This window comes from Lissotriton vulgaris, chromosome 4_1 (assembly GCF_964263255.1).
Source record: "Lissotriton vulgaris chromosome 4_1, aLisVul1.2, whole genome shotgun sequence".
Classification (NCBI taxonomy): Eukaryota; Metazoa; Chordata; class Amphibia; order Caudata; family Salamandridae; genus Lissotriton; species Lissotriton vulgaris.
The window spans coordinates 1,725,405,604-1,725,426,246 of record NC_141691.1 but is presented as its reverse complement, the minus strand read 5'-3'; the positions used below and the strand labels follow the sequence as shown (position 1 = coordinate 1,725,426,246).

At 45.3% G+C, this 20,643-nt stretch overlaps 1 protein-coding gene across 1 annotated transcript in view; it reads right to left on the bottom strand.

Annotated features, from left to right (window-relative positions):
* Nucleotides 1–20,643, bottom strand: part of LOC147724457 (neural-cadherin-like) — a 497,260-nt gene that overhangs the window by 212,932 nt on the left and 263,685 nt on the right. The window contains exons 2-4 of the mRNA XM_086966016.1: nucleotides 17,615–17,809; nucleotides 11,660–11,885; nucleotides 7,442–7,646 (exon numbers count right to left, since the gene is read on the bottom strand). Coding sequence (XP_086822142.1) covers nucleotides 7,442–7,646; nucleotides 11,660–11,885; nucleotides 17,615–17,809 — 626 coding nt within the window. The remainder of the gene's footprint in view (nucleotides 1–7,441; nucleotides 7,647–11,659; nucleotides 11,886–17,614; nucleotides 17,810–20,643) is intronic.

The window sequence follows — 20,643 nt, the reverse complement described above, 5'->3', positions numbered from 1 at the left end:
AGAAAGCGGCATTAATTTAGCTGGACCTCTCGGCGGCTTTCGACGCTCTCCCTCATGCACTTCTTCTAGCGCAACTGGCCGGGATTGGCGTGTCGGGAGGGGTTGGCTTAGGTCTTTCGTGGAGGGGCGGGTTGAGCAGATTTGGCTTCCACCGTCCTCCTCCTTCCATCAGTCAGTGTCAACTGGAGTCCCTCAGGGATCCTCCCTTAGCCACTTCTTTTTAATATCTATGTCACTCCTCTGATATATCTGGCAGAGGAGTAGGGGCTAAGGAAATGGCCTACTCGGACGATACCCAGCTGCTCTTTTCCTGGGACAAAGATGCGGACTCTCATTGGTTCAACATTGTTTAGCCTCTATTTTTAAATGGCTGGCGGATGCACTGCTCAAGTGTAATGAAGAGAAGTCTGAGATCCTGCTATTTGGTAAATCCCTCCCAATTTCCGAGAACAGCTTTGGCCTCCTAAGCTTCAGGGAAGCCCGTTAAAAATCTGGGGGTATGGTTTGATGATGGTCTCTCTTTCTCGACACACATTAAGAAGTTGGTTGGTTGCTGTTTCGGCCTGCTTAAAACTCTCAGAAAATTCTTTCCTCTTCTACCTCAGGCAGCGAGGGAAACAGTTACGTGTGCACTGATTCTGTCGCGACTGGATTATGCCAACGCCCTTTTTGCTGGTATTCCGGGCTACCTGTTGAAAAAGCTACAGGTGGTTCAGATTACGGCAGCCAGAGTGTTATTGGGTATCTTAGCTAGAAACAGTGTTCACCATCAGCTGCGATCTCTACATTGGCTTCCCGTGGTGGACAGAGTTCAATTTAAATCACTGGTTTTGGCCCATCGTGCTCTTCACGGGTGCGGTCCTCTCTATCTGCAGAGAAGTTTCTTTTTTTACGTTTTTTCGCGAGCCCTGCGATCTGTGTCCCTACGCCTTGCCCAGGTTCCTCGCTTCAAGTATCAGAGGCTAGGGGGCAGTTCCTCTGCTGTGAAGGCTGCTGCTGCTTGGAATGCCCTTCCTCTCACCCTGCGTATCATTCAGGACCCAGTAACTTTTAAAAGGAAATTTAAAACACATTTTTTGCCTGATTTTCATTTTCCATACCCCCCTAGGCATCGCATCGGGACACTCATGAGTATCTGTGCGCGTTACAAGTTTATGTAACATAACATAAACATGCGAGTGATACAATAACAAAAATGTTACTATATTAGCTAGGGTGCTGTCATAATAGGCCTCTTATGCCCAGACACTGCTAACATATGCAAACTGCAGCTTCTTATACCTCGTACAGACATCCTGGTCCAAATGCAGGCTCATAAACCAAGCATAACATACATCCCCTGGTAAAATCACCATGTACCCAGGGACAGACGGATGTGTCAAATATTCCCTCATTATACAGCACCTTCTCATACCCAGAAGGCGCAGCATAAGCCAAGGGACAGCCACACATGCTTGGGGCTAGCCTTACAAGTAAACCCTGACAAGGCAAAACAGATCCTCACATGCGAAAGAGCAACCTTATATGACCGTGGACAGCCCTTATACATGTTCAGATTCATATGATCAGTAAAGTGTCATATCTTCAGGTATAGCTTCGTATTGATAGACACAGCCTGGTATGCAGAGTGCAACCTCATATGACCAAGTGCAGCCTCCTAACCCCAATAATAGCCACACATGCCGAACTGCAACCTCACATATCAGACTGAAGCTCATACTTCCTGCTATGAATTGGGGAATTCTTTTTGTACTGGAAATGATAACTCCTCAAAGCCACTGATTGGTGTTTAAAGATAAATCGTCTTTTACATGCAATGATCAGAGATATGGTACTCACTTTCTTCCTGTTCAATGTTACTATATCTTATTCTGTACTGTAGTGTTTCTCAGCGTTTTGACTTCTGTGGATCCCTCCTTAATAATTACTGGAATCCTGGGACCCCACTGACTCCTTATTCATATCTGGGGACACCCACTCAGTCATTAATGGAAGCCGGGACCCAGGGCTAAAGCAACTGTGATGATTTGAGCATCAAAATAATAGACAAAAAACAGACAAAAGCACCCATCAAAAAAAAAGACACAAATTATTACATATTTCACTCATTTCACAAACAAATATAAAAAATTCTATGTTTTTATTTTAATGGAAAATGTGGGCTTTTCTAAATTCAACTGAGACCACCCATCTTCCATACTGTATTCTGTTTGACACATTTGCACTGATTAAGCAACTGCGAATCAGTCTGAAGACACCAACTTATTTTCTAGCCACCAATTTCAAATTCCTTCATATTTATGGAACACACATTTTCAGTTTTACATTTAGCTTCTTTATTTATATACACTTTATTAGTTTGTTAATACTATTTATTTTGCTAAGCAGTCACTGACCCCCCTGAGTAGATTTTGCAGACTCCAAGGGATCGCCGGACAACAGGTTAAGAACCGCTGCTGTACAGCATTAAATGGGTTTAGCAAGGCACTATCACAGTGCACTTTGGGTGTCACACCTCAGAATCAGCAGTGCTACCTGAGTTGTTGGCTGACTAGACCATGTATAAAGTCTTTCTTAGCTGGGAAGGGAATGGTCTCCAATATTTTGTAACAAGAGATAGTGAGGTTCAGATGAGGACCAATACCTGCTCTGCTTAGTTTAGGAAAAAAACAGACCCACAAAAATCAGACCCATTGAAGAGAGGATGGTGGGCAAAGAGAGCGTGTTACCGGTAAAAGTCCAAATGGAGAAAGAAAGATCCTGTCCATAGAAAGTATAATAGAAAATATAGAGATACTTAGCTTCATTCTTTTGATCATTAAAAAGGTGCCACTGAGGCATAATGAAAAGAGAAGGTAGGAATATATGTACAAATCTTTTGAGAACTCTATTTATAATGGGAGATTTGAATAATGAGAGTTGGTCTGGCAGCCACGGAAAGGCAGACGGGGCCGAAAGGTACCCTATGAGAGTGCCCAGTGCAAAGCCCTGCTGGGCAAGAGTCAAAATATAAAGCAAAAAGTGAGAAAGGGAAGCAGAAAGAGGATCAATAGACCTTTCTATGCAATATTTTACAAATTTGTGCCACTGGCAGGTGTACATGGTCTTGGTACAGGGACACCTGGTAGCCAAAATAACATCACAGACTTGGGGAGGAAGGTCAAATGCTATCAACTTTCACCACTCAATCTCCACATAAGAAGGCATGGAGTTGACAGGTTCAAGTGTAGGACCCTCCACTGCTGCTGTGCCAGAATATCCTCTCAAAGGGGGCAGCCTGATCGGAGAATCAATGCTCAGTTGGAGAAGCTCGGGTTGCCAGAGCCTCCGTGCCCAGTTCGGAGTCAAAAGAATGACAGGCTAGGCCACTCCTGATTTTCTTGAGCACTCTGGAAAGGAGTGGTATTGGCAGAAAGGTGTATAGGACGCCTGAGCTCCACTCGAGATGAAAAGCGTCTCTGAGTGAGAGCCACCTTGAAAACTTTAGCCCGCAAAACTGCTGACATTGTGCGCTCTCAGTGGAGGCAAACAGGTCTAACCAAGGCTCTCTCCACTGTTGAAAGAGATTTGCACCACCTCTAGATGGAGATGCCATTTGTGATCCACTAGGCATTGGTGGTTGATTTTGTCCATCCTGGAATTCAGAGAACCTGCTAGGTGTTGAACCATCAGGGATATGGCCTGCTGTTCCAGGCAAGTCCAGAGAAGCAGGAAGTCCAGGATACAGACTGAAATACCGGTATCATAACCTGAATATACTGGAGTCGCAGTTTGGAAAGATAGGCCCGAAACTGCACTGTTTCCAGAACTGCTCAGATGATAAGGGAGCGTCTGAGAGGGGGTCAGGTGTGACTTCAGCACGTTGATAGTGAACCCCAGCGAATGCAGGAGGTTTGCTGCTGTCTGGAGTTGGGAGACGACAGCCTGGGGTGAGCTTGCCTTCAACAGCTAGTCATCGAGATAGGGGAAGGCTGGCATCCCTGATCTGCGCAGATGAACTGCAACCACCTCCATCACCTTAATGAACACCCAAAGGGAGCATGGTGAACTGAAAGTGCTCGTGATTTACAGTAAACCACAGGTAGCACCGATGAGCAGGCAAGACGGGAATGTGAAAATAGGTTTCCTGCAAGTCCAATGCTACCATCAAGTCTCCTGGGTCCAGGGCAGACAAGACCCGAGCTAGAGTGAGCATCCTAAACTTTTCCTTTTTGAGGAAGTAGTTGAGGGCTTGCAGATCTAGGATAGGGTGCAGGCCCTTTTCCCTCTTAGGGACCAGAAAGTAGTGAGAATAACAACCACAGCCTACAAAGTAGAGAGAATAACACCCACAGCCTACTTCTGGTGAAGCAACCCTCTCTACGGCTCCCTTGGCTAAGAGAGTCATGACTTTCTTTGGAAGCAAAATTTGGTGATCCTCCGTCAGCCGGTTGTAAGTTGGAGGCATGTGGGGAGGGGTAGTCCTGAAGGGGAGAGTGTAGTCCCTTTGGACTATATGAGGACTCACTTGTCCGAGTTGATGATCTGCTAGTGGAGGAGGTGATGGCTGATCCTGCCACCAACTGGGCGTCCATGATCTTGAAGGGCCGGACTAGGAAGGGTTGGAGGCTGAGGTTGCAGGGAGGGTGGTGGTTTTACTGACACGACCTCTGGCCGCCCGACCCATGGGGTTGGAAAGAGCCGCGCACATGGCTGCACAGAGGTTGTTGAAGTTGCCCAGTCTTGTGACTTTTGCATATGGGTGGCATGGCTGAAAGCCCATTCCACAGCCACGAAAGGGGCGAAAGGCAGACTAGGGATTGGTGGCCACTGAGAGGCCCAAGGACTTACCTTAGCCCATGAGTCCTTAAAGCGCTTCAGCGCCTTGTCTGCCTTGTCTCCGAAGAGGCGGGTGCCATCAAAAGGCATGCACATGAGAGAGGCCTGGACATCCTCTAAAAAGTCAGAAGTCCTCAAACAGGTGTTTGGTCGAACATCCACGTCTATGAAATCTCTCTGTCCAGCGAGTCGATCACGTCGAGACCACAATGAATGACAAGCTTGGGAGAGGATGGGCCAAGCCTCCTCTGGGACCTGTGGCAGCACTTGCACAACTGTTTCCCACAAAGTGTGGGAGTAATTGCCCAATAAGCAAGGCACCGCTGGTGGAGGAAAACATTTTCTTACCCCAATTATCCAGCCTCTTGGACTTCCTATCCGGGGGTGCAGAAAAGGAACGCGTATTGGAAGGTAGAGGTTTGGACCACCAAGCTCTCCGGGGTGGGGTGGTTAGTGAAGAAATTTGAGTCACTCTGTGCAGGGCGATGGCGTCAGGCAATTGTTCTATTCACAGGAGCCCCTGTGCTGGGTTTCGACCAGGTTCTCTGTATGACATCAGTTAAAGCCTTGTTGAAAGGCAGCAAGGGCTCCAAGGAGGAGACGCCATGCTGCAGGACCTCTGTCAAGATACACATCTAGACTGCTACGGAAAGGGCGCTGAAGGCCCAGGACTTCAGATGACCATTGCACCATCATAAAGTATGATACTCACTCCTCCATAGCCACGGTAGGGGTAGAAAGCAGGCCAGAATTTGAAGAGGTATCCAGTCCTCTGGCCTCGCCCATTTCCTCATTCCAGTCCATTTCTTGATAATGCTGGTCTTGTCCAGTGACCCCGCTCAGTCTTTCTTCAATCCTAGCCCTTCAGAATAGGGCTGAGGAAGCGACCTAGAATCCAGGGGTTCTATTGGAGCTGGTAGGCGCACCTCCGGCTCATCGGGGATAAGAATTGGGCTGGCACCCCCGGTGGATGCCGACAGCGTTGGGTCTCTGCTTCGGGACCAGCGCCAGGGAAGGTCACAGTGGTATGCCTGGCGTTGATCCGGATCCATAAAGGGTCATTGGCACTGGAGCCGCCGCACGGAACCCGATGGAGCCCCCTCTGAACCTTCAGGGTCCGAAGGCACGCCGGTAGGGTCAGGCCACCCAAATATGAAGCACATTACATCATAAAATTCCTTGAGCTGGGCGGGGGTTGCTACAGCTCACAGGAAGCGTGGAGCCGACCCAGGCACAGGTTATCAGGAACGAGGTCTAGAGTGCCGAGACCTCTCCGTCGTGTCAGCCAATGGAGAGGGAGTGGTCGAAGCATGCTTGAACATGTACTTCTTACCTGACCAACTTGACCACTTCGAGTGGGCGGACGAAGACTTGGGACTCCCAGAGTGGTGCCTGGACCTTCCTCTTGACTGGGACCGTGAACGAGACCTTCGGGGAGAATGACATGGTGCCGAACGCTGGGCTGCAAACAGCTTTAGGGACTGCTCCATCAAAGCTTTTGAAGCCATGGTCCGGCAGTCAGAGCACGACTTTGAGTCGTGGCCGTGTTCCAGGCACCAGAGACAAACTTAGTGTGGATCCATCACTGATATGGCGTGGTGCCATGCGCTGCACGGCTTGAAACCAGAAGTCTTCTTGGACATGAGGAAAAAACCTACATACCAAAAAGGGTTGATAACATGTAAAACAAAGGCTGTCAAAAAGTGACAGAGGGTAGCTCTCTTCACGGCTCTGCGCTGGCTGGAGCAGAAGGAAAAGAAATGATGTCCGCGCACCTAAGTGGTGCCTATACAGAGCGGATGAAACCTAAGACGTCACGTGGAGTCGACCACCTACCAGCATGCAGTGGTATTGTTCAAAGAAAAATCTTCCAGATCCAGTCTGATGCCTGGGAAATTCAAAGGTAAGGAATCTGCGGCTAGGTGTCTATCAGATTTAATAATTAAATATTTGCAATTAATTGTTTAGCTTTTTGTGCAGTTCTTCGATTTATTTTGTGATAGATATTCCTTCTATGCATTCTTCTTAAGCACGTACTATTTTTGTTTCTCTGTCACCAGACCTTTTACTCTAACTGTAATCATTGCTGCAATGGATGTAATAACGAATTTAACATTGCAAAATACGTAATTCATGCAAGGAAACATGTCTTTTCATGTCACCCCATTTATATTCATTTTATTCAGCCCTATGTTAAGTTTTATTTCGCGAGTTCAGATGTTTACACGCAATTTTGTATTTCTGTATTTCTTTGGAATGCAGGGTCCCCTCATTTTTATTTATCACTTTAGCAATTATGTCATCATTTAAGCCACAACAATTATGTTTTGCTTGATTGGACCATGCCGAGGCAGTTGAATGGGACCAATAAAAAATATAACCTCTGTTTAGGGAAGTTCCCCTGAAGCCAATTAACCCCAAACCCCAGTTAATCAATAGCTTTTAAATACCCAGCGGGGTTCTCTGAATGCTGTAAAGTGGAGCCAGAACAAATTACTATTCACGGGAAATGTTTATCACACCTGGATGCATTGTATGGTCATAGTACCCCACAGCCAAGCCTTGCCATGAGTCCTGTTTGAAGAATGCTTGAAAAGCTAGCGGCAGACTCCGCAGACAGTACCTCAGTGACACTGCTTAGCCCGCTCTCGGCCTCCAGCGCTTTCACAAGGGTGTGGTACAGGTGATGGTCGCTCTCGAAATCCACAACACGGGTCAGGCTTAGCTCCCCACTCTCCTGGTTAATCCTGAAAAGGCCACTTGGATTCAGCAGCAAGGTGTAAGAAAGAGGCCTGTTCTGGAAGGAGACAGCTTCGACAACAGCTATTCTGTAAATAAAGCAAACACAGGATGTTACAACAACGTGCAGAAAGATCCCAGGGTTATTCGTGAAATCGTGACTAAATATGGACAAGACTTCTATCCAGGGAGATCATTTTAGGGACAGTAAGCAGAAGGGTCTACTTGAGGACGGAAAAGAGCTCTGCAGTTGTCAAAGTAAGGTCTGATCTTCGAAATATTGAAGCTCTACACATACTGACCTCACTGTACCTCATGGTACTCACATTTGATTAGATACGGGTCCTGGAAGCCCGAAGAAACTTATCTCAGTTTTCCACTTTCATAAAAAGGCCCAGTTTAGGGATGAGTCATAACCAGTGCTTTAAATTCTATTTTGATAGGTGCTCTGCTTGGTATCCCGATTTGACACATGTACTGCGACTTTTACCTTCCTCTCCCTCCAATTGTAAAGCGCTCTGATATCCCTCGGGATCATGTTTGCGCTATATAAAACTTAACAAATAAATAAATGGGCCGGTACTGAGTACCAGCACTTTTATATTTTTTCCCCTTGAGTACCAGGACTTTTACTCGGACAAGGAGAGTATTGGTACTCATAACGGCCCGTTTTGATATGGTTGCTGCTGAGCTGGTTCAAAAGCACCAGGGCCGCAGCTCGTCTTCAGTAGAACACAGAGAGCTATGTGTGCCTCTCTGGAAGTTAAGAGAGGAGGAATATCGCTGCCGGGTGTCTTTCAGAGGGGGCGGCAGGTGACCTAAAATCCTAATGGGGGCAAGTGTGCAACACAATGCTTAGGGCAATACAGCTTGTTAGCTTGCCTTTTGTTTTAAACGCCCGCAAATCTTCGCCCATCAACAATTTAAATGGAAGGGATTTGCATGAAAGAAAACCCCTGCCCTCTAAACTTAAATCAAGGCATTCATGCTTTTCCAAAAACTGCAGTACTAGTGTTGATTCGTCAGTGCACCATTTATAAACATTTGTTATAGAACTATAAACTTCGGTGATTTACAGCACCCAAATCACCTCCTAAGTATCTCTGCTCCAGTGAGACATACTGTTGTATTTAGCCTGTCTTCTTTCTACCTCTGGGGATTTCATGGTCGCTCACATGATGTCACCACTAGAACTTTGGGTGACATCATGGAGTGTTTGGGGTTTAGCCTGGTGACAACTGGCAGTTGGAACCAGGCAGGCTGAGTGGCAAGCTAGTCACTCCTGGTGGGTCTTCTCTGTAACTTAACTTACTATCTTGAAGACTTGAATAAAGCAACCTACATGATACCTCCAGCTTCTATTTACAACATTTTTGGCGACTTTGAGACGTTTTGGAGTGTATTTACAAGGTACAGACAACGGGAACATGAAGTAAAGAACCATTTCAGAGACTGCCCTGTGGCAGTCTCTGAAATGGTTTCAATATGCAAATATGTACATTGCACAAAATGCGAACCCCGACTTTGTGCTGCACCTGTTAAAGATTTAAAGGCCTCCACTGTCGGGCACTGCGTGTGGAAGAGAATGTGTGAGGGCCAGGAAGTAAAAGCAATAAGTGTGTGAGTTTGCAAATGTGGGTATGACTGTGAGAATGAAAAGTAGTACAGTGTGTTTGTGTGAAACTATATGTGATTCAGAGAGCATGAAATGGGCTTGTAAGTGTGTTAGGGGGCATGTGTGTGTGAAAGGGGGCAAATGTATCTCGACAGCGTGTAGGGAATGTATGTTTTTCAAGCATGGCTCGACCTGTAAGTGCCTCACACACCTCTAGGCAAATGTACTTTAAAAATAGCTACTCATGAGGCCGACTCTAGCTTTATTAATCGGGCAAAGCCCAAGGGTTTCCAGTAGAAAGTGGGCGCAGTCGCAAACAGCAAAGTCTGAACATAATTATTTTTTGAAACTCTGCCCCAAAGAATTTGTCAACAAGACAAATGCGATATTAAATATATTCTGCCTTGCCTAACTCATCACAACATGCTGGATTTTGAAATATTACATGGTACAGAGATCTTTGCGAATGCAGTAAATTCCCGGTTACAGTGACACATTAATTGCTCTGGTGGTTAATGCACTTGCTGGAAATATCTTTGTGCATTCTTCAAATCAAATGTTTGACTGAACATAAAATTGCATAGAGAATCAATGTGCCTGCTGTAACGAACAGCATGAAACATGCAGATCACAGAGTTGTTTTTTATATAGAGAGCTCTGATGTTTTCTGCTTTTGTTGCAGAGATCATTGCGTTACCTGCAGGTCACGGGTTAAAATCTTTGTCATATAGTTTAGCGATTCATGATCCTGCATCACGGATGTGCATGCAAACTACAAGGCAAATGTTTCTCAATATTTTATTATTATAAGGTTGCTTAAAAAAAGGTTAGTTTGGTTAATACTAAGGACTTATTGGTAAGTACTATAGACATTCTTACAATGCATGCATATTTTTTGCATACAAAGTTTAGAAAGGTAAAACACATAGCCCCGCCCCTTGCCCCACCCCAAACTGCACCCCCAGTCCACTGCTTATTTTTGGTGAGAACCTGCATTTATTTTTTCTCATTTAAAGCACTGGTCATCACCAACCACGTTGGATGCCAACTGGAGTAATCTGACCACAAAGAGACCTGGAAGGAGAAGTGTGCTTTCTAGTCTATTACTGAGTAGTCCACTCTTGTGCCAGGGCAGCAGATGGCTAGTGAATGTATACATATGGCTCCGCATACCACTATATTGCACAGTGTATTTGCCTTGATGGGCAGCAGAGCATCGGCAGGCTTCCTAAACAAAATGGGGCCACATTTTCTAGACACAACTTGAGAAAGCGAGCCATTTGCTATTAATTTGGCGTACGTCCACATTGTTTAGTTTCATCATTCCCCAGTGGGTCCCTGAATTTAATGGCGAATCCGTTAGCATTTAATTGGCGTGTTTTACTATAGCAATCTTAATCACTGCTGCTAAACTCACTAATGGAAGCAACCATGGTTCTGTCATTGGCTTACTGTCAGGTATTCTTAGAGACTAGCAACTGCCCTGTATCGTTTAATAAGCAACACAATAGGAAAGATGCTTTTGGACCAGATGTGACCACTGGTGTGGATGTACATGGGCACAAAGTATGGCGAGACCTATATCTGTTTCACAAGGCAACCTTGCTAAAATGAATGCATTCTCCCACAGCCCATGCAAGTAAAGCCTTTAATACATCCCTGCAAGTTTGCCTCTGGGTCTAGTTCTTGAAACTCGATGTAGCCAAGGGCTGTTCTGCTTTCTAACCTCAGTCGGGTTTTTTCTCTGTACTTGAGCCTATATTGCATGCTTGGCTCCCTCACTCAGTGACAGCCATATAGGTGAACATGGGGTTTATTGTATTTGATGGGCTACTCCCTTGGCAATCACTCTATCACCCAATGCAATGGCAAGCAAACTCATAACAAACAACAGCATGTCCTCAGTGGATAAACACGCCGAACTGAACCTGCGAGTACGCTACACCTGGCAGAAAGGACAGAGAAGAAGGTCAGATCTCACATTTGGAGCTAACAAAATACCACAGAGCACCGCCCCAGAAAAACAAGGATCATATACAGTGCTTAATTTGAGCCGCTGGTTTCCGGTGCTCGACAGCAGCACTGAACTATTAACACCAGCGCTTGTGACAATCTGCCACAAGGTGGCGCTGTCTGGCTAATTTAGAGATGACCACGGCAGCAGTTAATTCTTAATTCAAAATACATTAGAAATTACTATTAACTGTCACCCAAGCCTGAAATAGTCTGAATTGTCACATTTGTAGGAGTGTGATGGATGGTAGTTGTGTTGTTACTATCATTGGCAGCATGACAGTGGCAGTGTGTGGTGCAAGCTGCAATAACCTCCTGCTGAGAAACCTGACATTTTTTTTTTTTTACAAATTAAGCAATGATCATATATGTTCTTGCGGTTATGTGTTCAAAATGCAAATCTAGCACTATGACACCCAGAACAAAGTGGGTGCATTCTTATCCAAGAGTTTGATCTAGATAACCATAGCTTACTTTTCTCCAGCCAAGGTGTTCTCAGGGACAAACAAACTGTAGGACATGTTGGTGAACTGAGGCGGTCTGTTCCCAGCCAGGATAGAGATGGATGCGTATGGGCTCTTGTTGCCGTGCCGATCGGTGGCCTGGACGGTGAGGGCGTACTCCTTATTCAAAGTCAAAGGTAAACCAGTAGTGACAATCACGCCGCTCTCCTTGTCCACTGTAAACCGGTCTTCACCACCTGTCAACAGAAGCACATCAAGCCAATTAGTGCCTTTTCCAGGTAGAACATATACAAATTGGAAAACAAAAAAGTTTTAGCCATTAACCATACTTTTAGGATCGTAATGGAAATGTGCGCTCGGATAGTCATTGCTTCGATTTACCCACTCTCCTCAAGGGAATATTTCCAAAGATTAAGTATATCAATGCCCAATTCTGATTCGATGTGATTGCTTTATATCACTGTATCCGGTATATCATTCTTGGAGCGCCCTACAAGTCTACTTCTTAACATTGTTATATTCGAGAACCTGCTCTGGTATTAATTTCTTTCAGGAGATTTTGATTCAGGTCATCAGAAGAGGAGTTTCCAGATAAAGCGAGGGCCAGTATGATTCATTACATACAATCGGATAAGTAGTCCTCTGAGAATGTAAGCAGACACATAGCAGCATAGGTCTGCTCCCTTCTCTCATCAGCAGGGCTCCTCAAATATGATCCTATCAGTAGGACAATGACACAGAGTGGAACAAGAGCTTTTGTTTGGCTTCTGCCTGATGTGAAACCGTACTTTTACTGTAAAGCTTAGGAAAAGAAAATATGGATTAAAACAAAATTACTAAAGTTTAAAAACAAAAAGATGTGCAAACTCACTTAAAAATACTCTCTTTGGGAATTAGAATGACTTTTTACCCCTAAGCGTAAGACATCAACCGAGTGCTAGCCTCCACCTCCAAAGAGCCATGTGATCCTGTAGAAGGCCACGCCCTTCCTTGTCACATAAACAATACTTCTGTCGGGTAAAAAACACGTGATTCAAACTCTTAGAAAATGAATTCATACAATTATTTGTCAAGCTGCAGTATTACTTGCTCTGAAAAGAAAAATTGAAAAGAAAAATGCTAATCCAAGACAACCGAGAGGGTATAAACAAATTATTTTATGAATTTAGGGTCATTCATAATTACCCTGTATTCAACATATACATTAGACATTAAGCATATTTTACAAAACGGCGCATCAGACTAAGGTGATCGTGATATTGAGTGCAGTGATCTATCGTGCAGTGGTGACATAGAACCAGTGACTTATATACAAGTGAAGGAAGGGAGGGAGGTAAAATGTTGGCCAAAGCGGTATTCAATAGGAGATATTCCTCTGTGCCACTACGGTTGGCGATTTCTATGGAATACTCTCTGTTGGTCCAAGGGTTTCTTTGTCGACGTTTTGACCCTAGTGGCCCGATTCGCGGGTCAGAGCGGGTCTTCATCAGGAAAGGGGGGGGGGGGTTGAAGGGGGTGATATCGCCTGTTGAGTTAATTGATATGGCGTCAGGTAAGGATTTGCATTATCTGTGAGTCAAGGAGAAGGATTGTTCATGATGCTAGACTCACCTCTGGGGACCCAGGGGTGGGGTGGGGGCGCCCCCAGTCTTGACTTCCACTGGATCTCAAGGAAAGTGTGCTCAGATTCCAGTGGGGAGGATCTACGGAAACATATAGGGACATATCAATTCATGATTTATTCAGACCTGTCGCAGAGTCCACGGTGTGGAGTGAGTACTTTGCTTACCCTAATCCAAGTAGAATGGATAATTCAAACTCATCTTGTATATCTCCTCTGTACAATGAATAAAAGAAATAAGGGGGGAGCATACATTAGTTTGGTCCATCCATCCCTGTATTCACCTACTACGTGCAGATTTAAAATGAATAAATATATAAATATTAATAAAAAATTAGAATGAAGGCGCTATATTAATTAGTGGGTGGACCAAACTAATGTATGCTCCCCCCTCATATCTTTCATTCAATGTACAGATGAGATATACAAGAAGAGTTTGAATTATCCATTCTACTTGAATTATCCATTCTACTTGGATTAGGGTAAGCAAAGTACTCACTCTACACCGTGGACTCTGCAACAGGTCTGAATAGATCATGAATTGATACGTCCCTATATGTTTCCGTAGATCCTCCCCACTGGAATCTGAGCACACTTTCCTTGAGATTCAGTGGAAGTCAAGACTGGGGGCGCCCCCACCCCACCCCTGGGTCCCCAACCGTAGTGGCACAGAGGAATATCTCCTATTGAATACCGCTTTGGCCAACATTTTACCCCCTCCCTTCCTTCACTTGTATATAAGTCACTGGTTCTATGTCACCACTGCACGATAGATCACTGCACTCAATATCACGATCATCTTAGTCTGATGCGTGGTTTTGTAAAATATGCGTAATGTCTAATGTATATGTTGAATACAGGGTAATTATGAATGACACTAAATTCATAAAATAATTTATTTATACCCTCTCGGTTGTCTTGGATTTGCATTTTTCTTTTCAATTTTTCTTTTTAGAGCAAGTAATGCTGCAACTTGAAAAATAATTGTATGAATTCATTTTCTAAGAGTTTGAATCACGTGTTTTTTACCCGACAGAACTATTGTTTAAGTGAAAAGCATTGCCCAGGTCCTGAGGGATACTGGGTTACCTCATAGTAACCCACGCCCTTTCTTGGCCATGAGTCTACATCTTACTACTACCAGCCCAGGCCACAGGCATGAAGTTCTTGATTGAAAGGCCGACCCTGCCTGTCTGATCACAAACATAGATAGCTTAAGCACCTATTTAAGGGTTTAACCTCTGACCACAATAAACACTAAACTCGTCTCCTAAGCGACATGCAGGGTAAATGTAGCATGTCTAGTTGCCATTTAGCAGATATACATGCACCTAAAGGGCACTGGCTGAAGCTGTATGCATATGTTTAAAGAGGAGCATATTTTTAATCTGCATTTAAGAAGCATTACCTCACAATGTGATGGCTATCTGTATAATGCATTAATCACACATGAGGTTATCCAGGCACTTGAGTAGGTGTGTGTCCTCTTACTGCAGACCTATGTAGGATATATAGATCTTAGCCCTGCAGCCACTTGGTTAAAAAGTTTAAAACAAATGTAGCTCTGATAGGTTGTGTGTTCTTTCATTGCATCTTTTTGGCTAACTGACTTGAGAATCTCCAAAGAGTAACCAGTATCATAAGGCAACAAGTTAAGATCATAGCAGGTAAATGGATGAGTAACATTGTCATAAACAGATTAATGTGCCTTTCCAAAACTTCGCAATTGTTTAAATATAGGGACATAGCCATATAGATTGCATACATGCCAACAGACCCAATTCAAGTGGGAGACTCCCATGTTTTGAAGCTAAAATGGCGGTACTGTCTCTTGAGTCTGCCCACCTTAAATTGCCTGTGCTACAATAGAAGTCAAGGGGAAAAATACGGTCTCCTGATAATTTCTTTTTAATCTACCACTTACCTCTACTAAAATGTTGGCATGTATGAGATGGTGTAACTTTGGGTGCCCTTTGGACTATGTTTACACAAGACATGTGTTATAGAGACGCAGCCCCAGAGCTGGTAGAGATATGTATGTTAGGTGCCTGCTCAAGAAGACAAAAAGGTACAGAGTTCCTCGGTGGCAAGTTGGCCACCTTGTGTGTACTCGAGGTAGTGAGGAGGTGGGGAATACCTCCTGTCCGAACTAGGACCCTCACACTCCCAGCAAGCTTGGTGTCATGCTTCAACATATGGGTCTGCTCCTCGTGGAGCCGGCGCTGCACTGCTCGACGGGCACCCATAAAGGGGCCTTCCTGGATGCAGCGGAGCGGGTAGGAGAGCCACGTAGCTCCGAGTGGGAGCAGAGACACTACGTTGAGTGTCCATTTACTCCGCTGTGATCTGATGAGGCAGCACATGAAAACATAAGAGGTTTCTGCCTTTCCTACGGGGCAATTACCCACAGAGAGAACAAGTGGTATGTAGCATTGCACCACAACACTCACTGTAGATAGTTTTTTTAGTCACCTGGTCCTGAGGAATCGCCAACTGATCCGTTAGTGACATTTTGAGGCGAGAAACATGTTGACCATTTGGGGGTAGAGCAAATTTTTTGTCATATTAAAACAAAAAAGTCGCCCCTCTCTTTCCTTTTTAGTCAGGTTGGGACCTAATCAGAATAAAAATAATCATAGAGGATTCCCTTACCTGTTTTAATCCACACACCACATCTACATCTTTCTAGGCCCCTCACAACCACTGCACCTATACGGCAAGGAACAAAAGATCTCCGGTAAAGAGACCCTTTATGGGTGTCTGTCGAGCATTGCAGCGCGGCTCGACGAGGAGCAGACCCATATGATGAAGCATGACACCTAGCTTGCTGGGTGTGTGAGGGTCCTAGTTCCGACAGGAGGTATTTCCCACCTCCTAACTACCACGAGTACACACCAGGTGGCCAACTTGCGACAGAGGAACTCCGTACCTTTTTGTCTTCTAGCTCAACCCAGGGCAAGCACGTTGGACCTTTATCAAGCCCTAACTATCCCTCTCTTTGTTGACTAGGTGCCTGCTCAACCCTTTCATTCAGTATATAAGCTTCCTTGGTTGAACAGTAGCAAGGCTTTAACTTTAAGTCATCATGATTAAATCCCTCTTGGCTTCTTTGACAACAAACAGATTTGTGGACAGTGCTTAATTTGAACAGGTGCTTCCAAGTGGGGCACACTGGTACTCCTTTTTGGGGACTGGCACTTATTTTTTCTCATCAGACTTTGAATCAGAGTAAGAGAGAGAAAAAAGCAAAAGGGGGAAAGAAGTAGGAAGAGAAAAACGGAAAAACAGTGACAAATAAAAAAGGCAAACATGAAAATTACTTTCAAGAATGTAATATCGAGGCATGGAGTGTCTGGTTGAGGATTAAAAAGGCATGAGGTGGAATTAAGACCGTGCAGACTTGTTTTTTGTCCCTCCAACATTCAAGAGCGCCTGCGTGGGCTTCTGGGCACCGGCACTTAGACTTTTACAAATTTAGCACTGGCTGTGTATCTGACAGGGCAGTTGTTACAATTCAGCCCTATTTTATATGATGTAATTGACAATGCTAATATAACTAAAAGGGGTAGATGAGGGCTCCGCTTCTTTGCGGGAATACAGGCCACACGTGGTTACAGGATAAACCCAAGGATTGCCCAAAGAGCTCTTGACAATATGACCGCAGTTGTGGGGTAATAGGTGGCGGGCGGGATGTCGAAGCAGGACTCCCTTACAGGATGGTATGTGGTCAGAGCATGTTATTTGGTTAGATACAGGAGCATGAACAGGAGACGACATTTTAGTCCATATCTGAACTGTTACAGTCAAGAAGTCTGGAGGCTGGTTACTTCTTTCCAGACTCTTGTGGCATGGGCACAAAAGGCTCATTTATATTTTTTTCCTTATGTACCTTCTGGTTTTCCAGCTCATCAATATGTAATTTTCAAGCAAGGTAGTTGACAGAATGTGAGTGCAAGACACTGCAGATCCTGCAGTATGATTTGAGGTGTAACTTATGAATTTTTTATTTGGATGGGGGACTGATGTGATTGAAATTTCCTTGGTCCGTGATGAGGTGTACTTCGGTACACAGTACGGATGTCAGATGGCTATGGTTGTATTAGACTATGATTCGTACTAAATGTCTATGAGAAATACGTCCCATAATGGGCTTCCGGGAAAGTGGCTATTCCTAGTCTTAATAAAAATTATTTTTTAGTGGAAATATCACTTCGCTGTTTCTGGCTGCTCAGGTCAGTACCCCACTTCTGGTCATCCCTCAGACTTTGTTAACCATGTTTGCAACAAATAGGGTGGAATGTCTGCAAGTGGCTTGTTGGTGTTTTGTTGTAGTGCATTGTTTACCTTCCAGAAGGACATATGAGATCCCATCGCTGGAGCTCTCATCGTTGTAGTAGTGGGCCAACAGCTGGTACACGGATGCACCTTTCGGTGCCGCCGGATCAACACACGCGAGGTAGGGAAAGGGATACATGGTCCACTCCAGGCTCTCTTCACGTGGGACAATGATCGTCAAGTGGCACAAATACCAGTCGCTTTCTGAAAAACACGTGAGACAGATGCTTAAGACACATTACCAAAGCAAGAGATTTTTATTTATTTTTTGATTTTTTTTCTGGGCGTCTTTTGTTTGTAATATTGTGATCTAAGTACGAAGACACAAACATGCTTGGAAGACAGCGCTGGAGCAAAGGGCACCAAGGCGAGCAGCATACATTGGATGCATCTGCAGACACAAAGCCCTATTCCTGCACATCTATTTGTAGGATTGGAGTGTCGTGAAGGGATTTTTGAAAACCGGGGCCCTCATTTATGAGGCTGTGCGTCACTTTTACGCTGCTGGTGCGTCACTTTTTGTGACGCACCAGTGGCGTAAAAAATGCGCCTTGTTGTGCCATATTTACAAAGTGACGCATCTAGGTAGATGCGTCACTTTATAAACCCCTGTGCCACATTATACCTGCGCCAGGTTAATGTATGCAAGGGGGGCGTATTGACACAAGGAAGGGTCGTAGAAGTGACGCAGTGAAATCTATAAGATTTCACTGCGCCACTTCTAGGACACAAATGCGTCATTTTCTTACGCCTGCTTCACAGCAGGCGTAAGACTGACGCAGGCCCTTTCACATGGGCTTGCCCCATGTGAAAGGATACATTGCTGGAGTTGTGTCACTTTTGTGACACACTCCAGCAATGCGTCACTTTTGCATCATACAGATACGTCAGAAATACTGACAGCTGTAACTCCTTGCGCATTATGCGTCATACTGTAAATATGACGCATCATTGGTGTCGCAAGGAGGGCGTAGTGAAAAGTGACGCATCGCTGTTTTCACGCAGCGATGCGTCACTTTTCATAAATGAGGCCCCAAGTACATTTTGAAAAAGTTAAAGCAGAAGTCACCAAATTATTTAGGACAATGAATAATGACTCATAGGCCTTCGTGGCAACTGGGACGGAATTACCAATCCGGCCATTAACTGAAGATACTGGCCAGCTCGAGAATCACAAGTGATGCAGGATTAAGGCATTCAGAATTCCTGGGTGCTTTTTACTGGTGATATTCAACAGGGCAACCCTAGAGATCAGTGTGGAAACAGTGATTTCCACATGTATTCCCCATTCCCCCACCCCTTGACCTCCAGAGGTCTTGATCGCCGCTTCTCCCACTTGCAGATCTCGTAGTGTAGAGGCACTGACCTGTTCCTCCGACTACCTCTTACCAGGTTTGAGCTCCAGTCCCCCTGGTGTTCACAGATAAGTATCCCCACATTTTTCTATTGTATAGCACCACTGTACCTCTGAAAACTTTTAAACTGTCAATCTTAACAGTGCGAACGTAGTACCCTCTGTTGTTTCTGTTCTTAAGTCTGCATCCCATCTCTCATTCTGATCCTTATTATAGAATCTGTGTCTAACTTTCTGTATTGTACCTTGCTGGCTTTTTCTTTTCTTTGCCTATATCCAGTTCACACCGGTTCTCTGCGCTGTCTTCTCCCTGCCCTCCGCCTCCCAGACAGCCCCTTCCACCTCCCAGGGCTACTTAATGCAGGCCGCAGCGTGACCGCGTGCAGCGGGTAAACTGAAGGTGTGCCAAAGACGTCTACCTGCGCCTGGATTGCGCCCAGCGCCAGAAACCCTGGCCCAACGCACTTCCAAATGTACACCGCCACAGAACTCTGTGCCCTGGAACCCGCATGGAACAACAACTGCTGCCTCGCATCACCACACTCCACAGTGAGACCCTTCACCTGCATTAACTGATGATTGACCACCAGCCGGCCACTAACCACCACCTCATCGAACAAAGCTAACCCAACCGCAGTTAGCAACACACCACCACTGCAACTCAACTGCCTGCTAATCAACGCCAGATCACTCTGCAAACACGCCACCGAAATCTGGGATAGCATCTCCACCATCGCCCCCAACGTGACCTTCAAAATAGAGACCTGGCTCATCCCCACATCAGCCCCGGGCATCACCACAGCAACCCCCAGCGGCTACAAGAGGAAACAACGAGCTTGCATCAACAGACAAGGTTGAGGCAGCGCCATCATACACAAAGAATAAATCACCTGCACCATCACCAGTGATGACACCACATCAACCATGGAACAAATGGATTACCAGCAGGGTTCCCGCTAACCTGCGCGGCTGCGCGCCCGCGCACCTTTAAGGCACCAAGCGCGCAGTGTCCTGTGTAAAGCGCGCACACGTTCTCGCCGTCGCCCCCTTTTAAAATGCGAGCGGCGAAAAACTGCAATGTACCTGTTGCCTGAGGCCTTTGGGAAAGTACTCTTGTTAATCACAGCACCCGTCATGCGCTGCAATTAACAGGAATATTTTCACATTGGCCCACAATCAGCACCCAGCAGCGCTGTATTTAGGAAAGAAATGAAGCAAGTTTGAAAGCAGGACGAGGGCTTCACACGTCGTGCTTTCAGACTTGCTTCATTTCTTTTCTAAATACAGCGCGACTGGGTGCTGATTGTGGGCCTTTGTGAAAGTATTCCTGCTAATCACTGCGCCTGTCATGCGCTGCAATTAACAGGAATATTTTCACAATTGCCCACAATCAGCACCCAGCAGCGCTGTATTTAGAAAAAAAATAAAGCAAGTCTGAAAGCACGACGTGTGAAGCGCACGTGCTTTCACACTTGCTTCATTTTCACAACACATAATTTGATCTCCACTGCACTATTCCAGTGTCTCTGGTGGGTGGTAAAATGGGCTTGTGACAGTGAGTCTTTGGTTTGGCGTTCCAAATGGTAGCAAACATTCAGGTTATTTGCAAGAGGAGCATTGAATCTCATTTGTGGCATCTCGTCCCTGAGAGCTCCGTGTACTGTGAGTAGATGCCTCATTTCAG